At 39.4% G+C, this 14,369-nt stretch overlaps 1 protein-coding gene across 1 annotated transcript in view; it reads left to right on the top strand.

The window, feature by feature from the left end:
• The window catches only part of LOC126229562 (drebrin-like protein), a 219,728-nt gene extending 206,170 nt beyond the window's left edge, over positions 1–13,558 (top strand). Inside the window, exon 11 of the mRNA XM_049942330.1 lies at positions 10,762–13,558. Within this exon, the coding sequence (XP_049798287.1) occupies positions 10,762–10,901 (140 nt within the window). The 3' untranslated portion in view covers positions 10,902–13,558. The remainder of the gene's footprint in view (positions 1–10,761) is intronic.
• The last annotated feature ends 811 nt before the right edge of the window (positions 13,559–14,369 follow it).

Genomic DNA, 14,369 nt, shown 5'->3' with positions numbered 1-14,369 from the left:
ACACACACACACACACACACACACACACACACACACACACACACACAACTCACAGAGACAACTGCAGTCTCAGGCAACTGAAACCACCACTGCGTGTAGTAGCAGCACCAGTGCATGATGGGAGTGGTGACTGGGTGGGGTTAAGGAGGAGGCTGGGACGGGGAGGTGGATAGATAGTATGGTGCAGCTAGCAGACAGTGAAGTACTTCAGACTGCAGGTTAGATGGAGGGCAGGAGAGAGGTGGGAAGGGGGGGGAGGGGGGGAGGGAGAAGTAGCGGAAAAGGAGAGAAGTAAAAAGACTGAGTGTGACAGTGGAATGATGGCTGTGTAGTGCTGGAGTGGGAACAAGAAAGGGGCTGGATCGGTGAGGGCAGTGACTGACTCAGGTTGAGGCCAGGAGGATTATGGGAATGTTGGATGTATTGCAGGAAGAGTTCCCACCTGTGCAATTCAGAAAATTGGGTGTTGGGTTGGAAGGATCCATATGGCACAGGCTGTGAAGCAGTCATTGAAATTAAGGATGTCATGTGTGGCAGTGTGTTCGGCAACATGGTGGTCCACTTGTTTCTTGGCCACAGTTTGTCAGTGGCGATTCATGCAGACAGACAGCTTGTGGTTGTCATGCCCACATAGAATGCAGTACAGTGGTTGTAGCTTAGATTGTGGATCACATGAGTGGTTTCACAGGTAGCCTGCCTTTGATGGGATAGGTGATGTTTATGACCATACTGGAGTGGGTGGTGGTGGGAGGATGTATGAGACAGGTCTTGCATCTAGGTCTGTTACAGTGGTATGAGCGATGAGGTAAGGAGTTGTGTAAGGATGGACAAGTATATTGTGTAGGTTCGGTGGACAGCAGACTACCACTGTGGGAGGGGTGGGAAGGATACTGGGTAGGAAATTTCTCATTTCAGGGCATGACGAAAGGTAGTCAAAACCCTGCAGAGAATGTAATTCTGAGTGGTACTGAGTTACGAGGGGAATGCTCCTTTGTGGACAGACAGTGGGACTTTGGGAGGTGGTGGGAGACTGGAAAGATAAGGCATGGGAGATTTATTTTTGTACAAGGTTGGGAGGATAATTACAGTCTGTAAAGGCCTCAGTGAGACACTCTAATGTTGACGAAGGCCTTAATGGCTGAAAGCTTTATCTGTGACAGTCTTTTTGTTGTGCCTATCTGCGACTCAGCATTTCTGCTATATGGTGAGTAATAGATAATTGATGCATGAATACTTCACCTAAGTCACTAATAATATGATATTTCTCAGTGCTTCTTACTATTACGTATTACATGCATCCCACATTTCTTATTTTAAATTTTACGAATATTGTCATAGTTATTAAAAATTCACATGCACACATTTTTGGGACTATCTATATGGGGCTAGGAGAAAATGCATTATTCTTTGTGGTCCAATTTAAAAACTTGTTGCATTAAAAAGATTTTTATTTAAAAATTATTTTATTCTTTTTAGTCTTGGGTGTGTGAAATTTTTCAGTTGATTTCAAACATTTTGATGAGATTACAGCAGAGAAATGTGGAAAATTTCAGGTTTATTTCAGTTTATCTTCATCTGAGTGAACTAATGTATTGCTTCCTACCATGTATATATTAAAAAGACCATGAAGGTACAAATTAGAGAGGTTCGAGCTCACACGGAGGCTTATCAGGATTCATTCTTACCACAAAACATTCATGAATGGAACAGGTAAATGGGGAAATGGCAGTTCTACACAAACTACCATCCGCTACACACCAGACAAGAAAGTGAGTTAATATTGCATCATCATCATCATCATCATCATCATCATCATTTAAGACTGATTATGCCTTTTAGCGTTCAGTCTGGAGCATAGCCCCCTTATAAAATTCCTCCATGATCCCCTATTCAGTGCTAACATTGGTGCCTCTTCTGATGTTAAACCTATTACTTCAAAATCATTCTTAACCGAATCCAGGTACCTTATCCTTGGTCTGCCCCGACTCCTCCTACCCTCTACTGCTGAGCCCATGAGTCTTTTGGGTAACCTTGCTTCTCCCATCCGTGTAACATGACCCCACCATCTAAGCCTGTTTGCCCTGACTGCTACATCTATAGAGTTCATTCCCAGTCTTTCTTTGATTTCCTCATTGTGGACACCCTCCTGCCATTGTTCCCATCTACTAGTACCTGCAATCATCCTAGCTACTTTCATATCTGTAACCTCAACCTTGTTGATAAGGTAACCTGAATCCACCCAGCTTTCGCTCCCTGAGCGCTCACTGCAAAAGCTGTGCTACACCTCGCTTCCAGTTCTTTCACTATTTTGCCATCCTGTGAGAATATGCATCCTAAGTACTTGAAACCATCCACCTGTTCTAACTTTGTTCCTCCTATTTGGCACTCAATCCGTTTATATTTCTTTCCCACTGACATTATTTTCGTTTTGGAGATGACCTGTAGGTTAAAACTGAAGAAACTGCAAAAAGGTGGGAATTTAAGGAGATGGTACCTGGATAAACTGACTAAACCAGAGGTTGTACAAAGTTTCAGGGAGAGCATAAGGGAACAATTGACAGGAATGGGGGAGAGAAATACAGTAGAAGAAGAATGGGTAGCTTTGAGGGATGAAGTACTGAAGGCAGCCGAGGATCAAGTAGGTAAAAAGACAAGGGCTAGTAGAAATCCTTGGGTGACAGAAGAAATACTGAATTTAATTGATGAAAGGAGAAAATATAAAAATGCAGTAAATGAAGCAGGCAAAAGGGAATACAAACGTCTCAAAAATGAGGTCAACAGGAAGTGCAAAATGGCTAAGCAGGGATGGCTAGAGGACAAATGTAAGGCTGTAGAGGCTTATCTCATTAGGGGTAAGATAGATACTGCCTACAGGAAAATTAAAGAGACATTTCGAGAGAAGAGAACCACTTGTATGAATATCAAGAGCTCAGATGGAAACCTAGTTCTAAGCAAAGAAGGGAAAGCAGAAAGGTGGAAGGAGTATATAGAGGGTCTATACAAGGGCGATGTACTTGAGGACAATATCATGGAAATGGAAGAGGATGTAGATGAAGATGAAATGGGAGATACGATACTGCGTGAAGAGTTCGACAGAGCACTGAAAGACCTGAGTCCAAACAAGGCCCCGGGAGTAGACAACATTCCATTAGAACTACTGTCGGCCTTGAGAGAGCCAGTCCTGACAAACCTCTACCATCTGGTGAGCAAGATGTATGAAACGCGAAATACCCTCAGACTTCAAGAAGAATATAATAATTCCAATCCCAAAGAAAGCAGGTGTTGACAAATGTGAAAATTACTGAACTATCAGTTTAATAAATCACGGATGCAAAATACTAACGCGGATTCTTTACAGACGAATGGAAAAACTAGTAGAAGCCGACCTCGGGGAAGATCAGTTTGGATTCCGTAGAAATGGGACACGTGAGGCAATACTGACCCTACAACTTATCTTAGAAGCTAGATTAAGGAAAGGCAAACCTTTGTTTCTAGCATTTGTAGACTTAGAGAAAGCTTTTGACAATGTTGACTGGAATACTCTCTTTCAAATTCTGAAGGTGGCAGGGCTAAAGTACAGGGAGCGAAAGGCTATTTACAATTTGTACAGAAACCAGATGGCAGTTATAAGAGTCGAGGGACACGAAAGGGAAGCAGTGGTTGGGAAGGGAGTGAGACAGGGTTGTAGTCTCTCCCCGATGTTATTCAATTTGTATATTGAGCAAGCAGTGAAGGAAATAAAAGAAAAATTCGGGGTAGGTATTAAAATCCATGGAGAAGAAATAACAACTTTGAGGTTCGCCGATGAGATTTTAATTCTGTCAGAGACAGCAAAGGACTTGGGAGAGCAGTTGAATGGAATGGATAGTGTCTTGAAAGGAGGCTATAAGATGAACATCAACAAAAGCAAAACGAGGATAATGGAATGTAGTCGAATTAAATCAGGTGATGCTGAGGGAATTAGATTAGGAAATGAAACACTTAAAGTAGTAAAGAAATTTGGCTATTTGGGGAGCAAAATAACTGATGATGGTCGAAGTCGAGAGGATATAAAATGTAGACTGGCAATGGCAAGGAAACAGTTTCTGAAGAAGAGAAATTTGTTAACATCGAGTATAGATTTAAGTGTCAGGAAGTCATTCCTGAAAGTATTTGTATGGAGTGTAGCCATGTATGGAAGTGAAACATGGACAATAAACAGTTTGGACAAGAAGAGAATAGAAGCTTTTGAAATGTGGTGCTACAGAAGAATGCTGAAGATTAGATGGGTAGATCACATAACTAATGAGGAAGTATTGAATAGGATTGGGGAGAAGAGAAGTTTGTGGCACAACTTGACTAGAAGAAGGGATCGGTTGGCAGGACATGTGTTGAGGCATCAAGGGATCACCAATTTAGTATTGGAGGGCAGCGTGGAGGGTAAAAATCGTAGAGGGAGACCAAGAGATGAATACACTAAGCAGATTCAGAAGGATGTAGGTTGCAGTAGGTACTGGGAGATGAAGAAGCTTGCACAGGATAGAGTAGCATGGAGAGCTGCATCAAACCAGTCTCAGGACTGAAGACAACAACAACAACAACAACAACAACAATCATCATACCATAGTCCTTACGTTTCTGATCTAGCTCTGAAATATTACCTTGCAAACTTTCAATCGAATCTGCCATCACAACTAAGTCATCCGCATATGCAAGACTGCTTATTTTGTTTTCACATATCTTAATCTCACCCAGCCAGTCTATTGTTTTCAACATGTGATCCATAAATAATATGAACAACAGTGGAGACAGGTTGCAGCCTTGTCTTACCCCTGAAACTACTCTGAACCATGAACTCAATTTACCGTCAACTCTAACTGCTGCCTGACTATCCATGTAAAGACCTTTAATTGCTTGCAAAAGTTTGCCTCCTATTCCATAATCTCATAGAACAGACAATAACTCCCTCCTAGGAACCCGGTCATATGCCTTTTCTAGATCTATAAAGCATAGATACAATTCCCTGTTCCACTCATAACACTTCTCCATTATTTGCCGTAAGCTAAAGATCTGGTCCTGACAACCTCTAAGAGGCCTATACCCACATTGATTTTCATCCAATTGGTCCTCAACTAATACTCGCACTTTCCTTTCAACAATACCTGAGAATACTTTACCCACAACGCTGATTAAAGAGATACCTCTGTAGTTGTTACAATCTTTTCTGTTTCCATGTTTAAAGATTGGTGTGATTACTGCTTTTGTCCAGTCTGATGGAACCTGTCCCGACTCCCAGGCCATTTCAGTTATCCTGTGTAGCCATTTAAGACCTGACATTCCACTGTATTTGATGAGTTCCGACTTAATTGCATCCACCCCAGCTGCTTTATTGCACTGCGATCTATTGACCATTTTCTCCACTTCCTCAAATGTGATCCTATTTCCATCATCATTCCTATCCCATTCTACCTCGAAATCTGAAACATTACTGATCGTATTTTCACCTACATTGAGCAACTCTTCAAAATATTCCCTCCATCTGCCCAATGCATCAACAGGATTCACCAGCAGTTTTCCTGACCTGTCCAAAATACTTGTCATTTCCTTCTTACCTCCCTTTCGAAGACTGCTAATTACACTCCAGAATGGTTTTCCAGCGTCTTGACCCATAGTCTCCAACCTGTTTCCAAAGTCTTCCCAAGATTTCTTCTTGGATGCTGCAATTATCTGTTTGGCTTTGTTTCTTTCTTCAACATAACTTTCTCTGTCTACCTGAGTTCTAGTATGTAGCCATTTTTGATACGCCTTCTTTTTCCTTTTCCAGGCTGCCTTGACTGTGTCATTCCACCAAGCTGTTTGCTTCATCCTACTTTTACACACTACTGTTCCAAGACTTTCGTTAGCCACTTCTAGTACTGTGTCCCTGTACCTTGTCCATTCCTTTTCCAATGACTGTAATTGACTACATTCAACTAACTGGTACCTTTCTGAGATCGCTGTTATGTACTTGTGCCTGATTTCCTTATTCTGAAGTTTCTCCACTCTTATCCTCCTACATATGGACCCGACCTCCTGCACTTTCGGCCTCACAATCCCAATTTCATTGCAGATTAAATAATGATAGGTGTCATCAAAGAATCCCCTGAATATGCGTGTGTCCCTCACAACCTTCCTGAATTCCTGATCTCTTATTGTATAGTCAATGACAGATCTGGTTCCCCTGCCTTCCCAAGTATACCGGTGAATGTTCTTATGTTTAAAAAATGAGTTTGTGATTACTAAGCCCATACTGGCACAGAAATCCAAGAGTTGTTTCCCGTTCCTGTTGGCCTCCATATCCTCTCCAAATTTACCCATAACCTTTTCATACCCTTCTGTTCGATTTCAAATCCTGGCATTAAAATCCCCCATGAGCAGAACACTGTCCTTGTCCTTTACTCTAACAACTACATCACTGAGTGCCTCATAAAAACTATCCATCTTATCTTGATCTGTCCCTTCAAAATGCGAATATACTGACACAATCCTAATTTTCTTGCTAGACACTGTTAAATCTATCCACATCAGTCGTTCGTTCACATACCTTATTGCAACTACACTGGGTTCCATTTCTTTCCTGATGTAAAGCCCTACACCCCATTGTGCTATTCCTGCTTTGACCCCTGACAGGTAGACCTTGTATTCTCCCACTTCCTCTTCTTTCTCACCCCTTACCTGAATGTCACTAACAGCTAAAACGTCCAGCTCCATCTTACTTGCAGCCTCTGCCAGCTCTTCCTTCTTCCCAGAGTAGCCCCCATTGATATTAATAGCTCCCCATTTCATTACCATTTGTTTGCCAAGTTGTATCTTAGGAGTCCCTGGTTTGTTAGTTAGAGGTGGGACTCAGTCACCTCCAAAGGTCCGAGGCATTTTGCTCTGATTGTTGCCAGCATCATATTTAAAGTACCAGGGAAGCAGGTTGCTAGACTTACTTGCCCCGAGTCCCATTGGGTTTTACCCCTAACGGTTGAGGGACTAACCGGTGGATTTGGTAGTCTTTGCCGTATGAGCACAAAGGTGACCACGACTCAGAATATGTCCGAGATGCCCAGCCTTCTTCCAAAGTAACTGGTGTCCCGACTGTCGGGACCACTTACTTGGCCACTCATACGTTGCCCGTGATTCATGAACTAGGACATGACAGCATTGTCGCATATTTCTGAGCTATGTTGAAAGTTTACTGTCACTAGCTCATCAGCTAGTTAGTTTTAAAGCAATTGCAAAATTCGTGCTGAAGAGAGAAACATACAAGGAAGCAGCCTAATAAAAATGTGATAAAACAAAATCACTGTTAATACAAAAGGAGGATTTCAGGAAAGGAAAATAAATTGAAAATCTTTCTTCAGTTCCCAAAAACTTGTTTTTGAAGCTATGATGGATAATTAAGGGCAAACTGGCTGGGCTGATAGCAGGAAATTTAAAGGAGGGAGGAACTACATCTCACGGTGGAAACACTTTTTTAGTGTAAGATCAGTGTCCAGTGGGAAACTCAGCCAGGCAAGTATAAAGATGTTAAAAAAGTTCAAGATACTCACAAAAGTAAAGTGAAAAATAATGTTAGTATATTTCATCAAAATATTGGGGGACTGAAGAATAAAATTGATGAGCTTCTGCTTTGTTTAGAAGATATAGAAACTGAGAATGTAATAGATGTACTATGCCTGTATGAGCATCACATTGTCACTGATATGCAAAAGGTTACCGTCAATGGGTACAAATTAGCTGCACATGTAAGTAGAGATAATATGATGAGAGGAGGAGTTGCCATATATGTCAAAAAGTTTTTGGTTGCATTATTCATTTTACTGTTCATTTCTCTTCATCTATCCATTTTTACTCCTCACTCTATCATCCTATTAATCTGTAGACTGAGGCTGGCACACCATTTACCAATGAACAATCTCTGACTGCATATTCTATCTGAAGCCTCCCCTTTCATCATTGTTTCCCCTTGTTCTGTCAACAAGTGGGTCCCTCTCATACAGGTGCCCTCCTTTTTAACCTTTGTCCAAGATATTTTTCTTCGATCCCCCCCCCCCCCCCCCTCTCCCCTGTCTCCTGTTCACCCTCCTCAGCAGTGCTAAGACTTGTCACATCCTGACAATAAAATACTGCCCAACCATAGTGTCTCATAATTTTATATTTTTCTCAAATGAATTCTTCACACACTGTCTTTTGATCCCAGACTAATCCATCAATACCATAAAATATGCCCCAAAATATTCCAGAGTGATGTGGTTTCTGCAATCACCAATTTAAGTTTTTGAAGAATCTACCTCTGTGATGGTATTGAGGACTGCCCATAGTTTAATGATGTAATTTCTAGCCAAAAATTCATGATGGACTACATGAAAACTCTTTTTTGAGCTTTTGGTGCTTTTTGTTTTTTTCTTATCTCCCATTGTAAATTAAATTTAATCACTTAGTTCCATTGTTTTAAAGCATATATGGGTGTTACTAAGATAAAAAGTAGTTCCACAGCTGAGTTGCTTAATACGGAATACCCATTTGGCTTTCATGTACTGTTGATATCTATTTTATGGATCGTGGTGTAGCAGCATTAACAGTCAGATTCATTATGTGAACAAAAAGTTTGAAATGTCCAGGATTCACCCTATTCATCACACAAGATGGTCAGTATTTCTTCTGTCAGCTTCTGAAGTGGTACTGAAAACCTATTGGTTTGAAATGCAGCTGATGTCTATAAAAAATAACATTTTTTCTACCTCTAAAAAAAGTGAAATCATTTTGTTAGTTCTGCATAGGAAATAAGAAATTTTAAATAGAAGACTGATGTATAGTTACCAGTTGAAACTTACATATCTCTAAGAAGAAAGAGAAAGATGGTGTACTAATAAAAGGTCAACATAAATCATGTAGAGAAGAATAAGTCTTGCCCCTTCAAGAATTAGGACAGGCACACAAAATGGGAAAAGAATCTCAGGTTGGATTGCTTTGTTATAGTTAGAGGTCTGTGCGGATGCGGATATCCGCGGTATTTGTTACTTGGCAGATAAAATCGCAACCGGCGTGGATATCCGCGGGTCATCTGCGGATAATGAGCAAGGCATCTGCCCAGTACGTATGTTGCAATGTTAGTTCAAAACTTCAAGTCTGTTGACATTCTTGGAATCTTGCAGGACCCGGGTAGAGCAGATGTGTGTTGCCCTCAGCCCCTGGCTACGAGCGGCGTAGCTGTACCCAAGAGACCTGCGCCTAATTCGTTTCCATGACCGTGTCTTTCGTGTGGCCTGTGAAGTGCTCTCTGGGTGGCAAACCTGCCCACTGTCTACCAGACAGGTGCCCGTTGCAGTTTTCCGCTGCCTTCAGTTAGCGCATTTTAGTGGCCGAGTGACAATGTGCGTCGTAGCAAATATCAGTGAGAGTTCTTTCTTCAAATGAACACCATATCGATGGATACAATTTCGTGTAAGGTGAAAAAAGGTGATTTTACATTAGTGAAGGAAAACAAATTCGAAGTTGCATGTGGATCTGGGTTTCTCTAGACGGCACAGTTTTTTATTGATGTGGGGGCCAAGTACGGTGCAGTGAGTGCTAAGGAACTGCTACTTCATCCAACCACTCCTAATTTCTATAACCACTTATTTTGTTGTCACTCTTCGGAAGACGAGTTATTTCTTCCGGACAACGTCAATTATTGCTGGTCCCGCGTCCAGCCATCCTGATTTAGGTTTTCCGTGATTTCCCTAAATCACTCCAGGCAAATACTGGGATGGTTCCTCTGAAAGGGCACGGCCGACTTCCTTCCCCATCCTTCCCTAATCCGATGAGACCGATGACCACGCTGTCTGGTCTCCTTCCCCAAAACCAACCAACCAACCAACCATTATTGCTGGCAGTTTAACTTTTTCACAGGTGCGCCAGCATTTTGCAGTGAAGGACTAATACTGTAAATATTTTCAACTGGTAATGACGAGGACTGAATGCGTAAGCTATAATATAATCATCAGCTGACATGAATGGCTTCAAAATTTGACACATCCAAGCAGTGAGTACAAAAAAAACTGTCGGTATATGATACAATTTGCTAGTAACAGTTTAAAACCATCGTCATTTTCAGCTGCCTTGGCACAAGAGCAGCGAAATATAATTTTTTTTTTTTTTAAATAGCGTTTCCAATCTCACGAGATCCGAACCACTACTGTGTGTGCTACGGAGCGCCAATGCTTTCCTGTTTGGAATGGTCTGCTTTAGAGTAGGTAAAGAGCATTTCCTGTGATTTAAGAAGTCAAAAGTAGTTAAGTTGTCGCAGAAATGGCACCCTAACAATAACTATGTCATTACATACCATAATTCTAAGTACTACTGTCTATTACTATTAATTACTCATTCAAAACTTAAGTATATGCGGATAAGGAACTTGCGGATGCGGGTTAATTGCTGCGGTTGCGGATTAGGACCTTGCGGATGCGGATTGCACTTTTCTTATCCGCGCAGACCTCTAGTTATAGTCCTTTTCCAAACCATATTGGCAGATATTGGTGTGGTATCTTCAAATTTTCCTCTGTTGATTCTTTTCCCAGTTCCTGAATGCTGAACTAATGCTCTGTTTCTAATATATGCTATGTTACTTGGATATTAAGGAAAGTCATAATAGTAGCAGTTGCATTTGCATCCATATAAACCAGTTTTATTAATTTTTCTATGTGGAATGCTATCAGATATTAAAATGTAATTGTGTACATTATAAACAAGTCAAGCGTTATGTTTGCTTTGCAGCCGATGCTACAGAAATAACTTTTGACCCTGGTGATATAATTACACATATTGATCAGATTGATGAAGGCTGGTGGCAAGGACTTGGACCTGATGGAACATTTGGTCTCTTCCCGGCAAATTACGTGGAACTGATTGACTGAGCTGCTGGCATGTATACATGGCAATTATACTGTTGATGTTCTGTGCATTGTATTAGTAAGGATCATTTGAAAGATATCCATTTTATAGATTTTATTATTTTCACTGTTATTGTGCACTTTTGATTGTCACGGTACATTTGCATTCAGAAAAAGATATGTGAAACTAGAGAGTATGAGTTTCTGTCTTTGTAAAAAAATTGTTTGAGCATTACTGTGAAACAGGATAAGTCTTTGCATAGGATGTCAGGTTATTCCATTTCAGATACACTATAGCACTGCTCAATAGACTGACTGACTGTTGACATTCATAGGTTCTTCCAGCAGTGTGATACTTCTGTAATTGTCTTGCAGCTCACACAGGTGACCACATATACATATTTGCTCAAGTTTTGGGAAGAATTTTTGATGCATCTCAAATTTGAATTGTTATGTGAGTCATTTGGGTAGAATTGTTATGCGAGTCGTTTGGGTACAGGAAGTCTTAGCAATTTGTAATTCATATCCCAATGGGCATTATGATGAGAGGGACACATGTTGCGTCACAAGAAATAATTGTTAAAGAGATACATTTAAGTAGATAGTATTTTAACATATTTATGGATTGTTAAGTAACAAGTGTTGTAAAACTATGTTATTGCTTTGCAAATGACTGTTAAACATTATACCCTTCATTTTTCTTCATGGTGAGTTCTTAAAGTTGGAGATGATATGTGTTGTTATTGTTGCTGGACACACATTTTGATAAAAGAGGGTATAGCACAGTCGCTAACTAAGTGCATGAGAATAGTACAGCAGCATGTTCATTTGTAGAAGACAATCCTGAGATCACAACAACTCAAAATGTTGTATCTTGACACAGTGAAGTGTGTGCCTTGAAGGACAGCAATGTATTTTGAAAATACTTAAATTGTAGTCTTAAAGGGCAATTTCCCTTCCATTTGAATGAGTTCTTAAACACCTTGATTTGTTTGTCTGCTAGGCAAGACAAGGCCTTTGTCACTGAGAGCACACTACACTGATCTTGTTTAGGAGGAATGTGTTATACATACTCATTGTAAAAGATTTTCCTTCTTTTGTGTTAGTTAGCATCTTGGCTATCTGCAACTGTTTGAGAACTCCTGTTCTGAATAGATGATAACACAAACATAGGCTGACCATTGATCACTTGCTTTATTAATGTCCTGTCATCATGACAACCTGCTACGTCAACAGAGAGATACAGAGTGAAAATTACAATAAAGAATCCTTGTCCGTACTATGAGTTTCCCAGAATTCTTAATCTGAATCAAAATGCCTACAGTCTTTAACTTTTATATGAAGCAATTGTAATTTTCTCTTTTTCTGTTTTTACTACCCATTCCAAAAATTTTAGCTAGAATTCAGACTCATAAACAAATATTTTACTTTGTAATACACATGGTAGTTACAGGGAAAACATACAGTTACACATCAACATAGTCAAGTATGTAAATGTGTCAAGAGATACTTTTTGCATCTATATATGATTGTGATAGTCTTCCTGTGGCCTAAAATGGAACTTGAACAATCCACAGTTCACCATCTGTTCTTTCAGTCTTCTTTGTATACATAGATACACTCAAGCCATACCTGTTGTAACTACAAATAATGATGAAAAAGAACACTTGTGTTATACAGGGCAAGATGATTGCTGCATGTGATGTAACTTTGCTTGCCTAACAGTTCTGTAGCAAGAAGTTTGAAAAAACAAGTTAGTGATACTTAATCTATGTATTCAACATGATGCATAACCTATGTTTATATGTCTGTGAATAAACAGTAAATTAGAACTGAGTTGGAAACAACTTCAAATTTTATGTTATAGTTGACACTGATACAAAATCTCACTTGGACAAAGCATCAAAGTTAGAAATTGTATTAGGCCATTACTTTTACACTCAGTAATGCTTGTACAAAACCTTCATCCTTGTTAGTGATTAAATGAGCCTTTTTGTGCAATATTTCTTTTACTGTTCACAACTGTAATGAGTTCATTTTACAGTTAAAATAATTTATTTAATGTTGTATGTACACTTTCAGGCATTGCTTAGTTCTCATTTCAGTATGAAAGTGAAAATATACGACCAATGCTGTCTCTTTTTTCAAGTATACCTGTTATCTGGTCGTTGTGCACAAGACAACATGGAGTCGCCAATCAATATTTTCATTCTGTTATTTATTCTTGCCGTACACCCCAATGAAGCACAAAAATATGACTTGACACAAAACAGCAATTTCGGAGTATGTTATATTGCTGTGGCAGTTTCTATGCATCTTAAGTTTTATTTAAGACATGCAGTTACTGTCTGTGATGTTGTACATACATGTGTTACATTCTGCAATTTTTTTTCCTTTTTGTAAATAAAAAACTTCTTTTTAACTGAAAATTCTTTGCAGATGCAAATTCACTGTGTATATTTTCTCTGTTGGTAATCTATTTGCAAATCAAACTCAGCAGATATTGTCAAGTTGAGTGTTGTATTTAAATCATGTGTGAGACTTTCCCAATATCTATGTTTGGCTCTTCATATTTACTGCTGTTAATCTGACTTTAATAATTTTGTATGGTTAGGGATTTAATCACAAAGGCAGTCACTATTTTAAGTTTTATCATAACTAAAATGTAACATATAACTAGAAAAAGCCTGAAACTGTATTTTGGAGATTGAAGTATTACAAATTTCATCATATTCATTAGACTGTAACAAATAAAGTATGAAATCGCCATGAAACTGTGTTTTCCTGTATAGAATACACACCCAGAATTTCGATGTCTGAAGGAAAATGTTCATTCAATTGAAGTGTCTTAAACTCTCAGTGTAAGACAGTAAAGGAAATACTCTTGTAGTGCTATCCAATTTACTGTTCAATAATTTTGGAGTTTAGTTCAAACCAAAAATAATCCATAATTATAGATTCATTGTTGATGTTTGTATTATAAAGAATTTTTTTATGTTTTCTTTCTTGTGTAATTACAAGGATCCCACATGAACTATGGACATTGCCACTATGGGATGGCTTGCATGCCTCATTGAGATAAGTAGCTGCTTCATAGGTGTGACATTGAGGGGATATGATTCCTAAAAGGGAGCTGCAGGCTTTGCAGAAGTTGTAGAGACAATATTGTAGATGTCCGTCTGTTACAGGATCCTAGAGCATATTCTAAGCTCAGACATTGTGACATTCCTAGATGAAAACATGTTCTCTCAAAGAATCAGCTTGGTTTCAGGAAAAGCCACTTGTGTGAAAAACAGCTTGCTTTATTCACACAAACAATCTTGCAAAACCATAGGTGCAGGTTATTACAGCCTTCCCTGAGAAACCGTATTCAAGAGCACTTTTTTAGATAGTCTGACTTCAGTGTAGTGAAACCATTTCAAAAGAGAAGGAAGTTTTAGTAATAGTCATCACTTTACTTGTGCGTTTCTTGTTGCTACTTGTCAATAATGT

Source organism: Schistocerca nitens, unplaced genomic scaffold, assembly GCF_023898315.1.
Source record: "Schistocerca nitens isolate TAMUIC-IGC-003100 unplaced genomic scaffold, iqSchNite1.1 HiC_scaffold_375, whole genome shotgun sequence".
NCBI classification, from domain to species: Eukaryota; Metazoa; Arthropoda; class Insecta; order Orthoptera; family Acrididae; genus Schistocerca; species Schistocerca nitens.
Note: the sequence above shows the minus strand (reverse complement) of the source record. Positions and strands in the feature narration are given on the sequence as shown.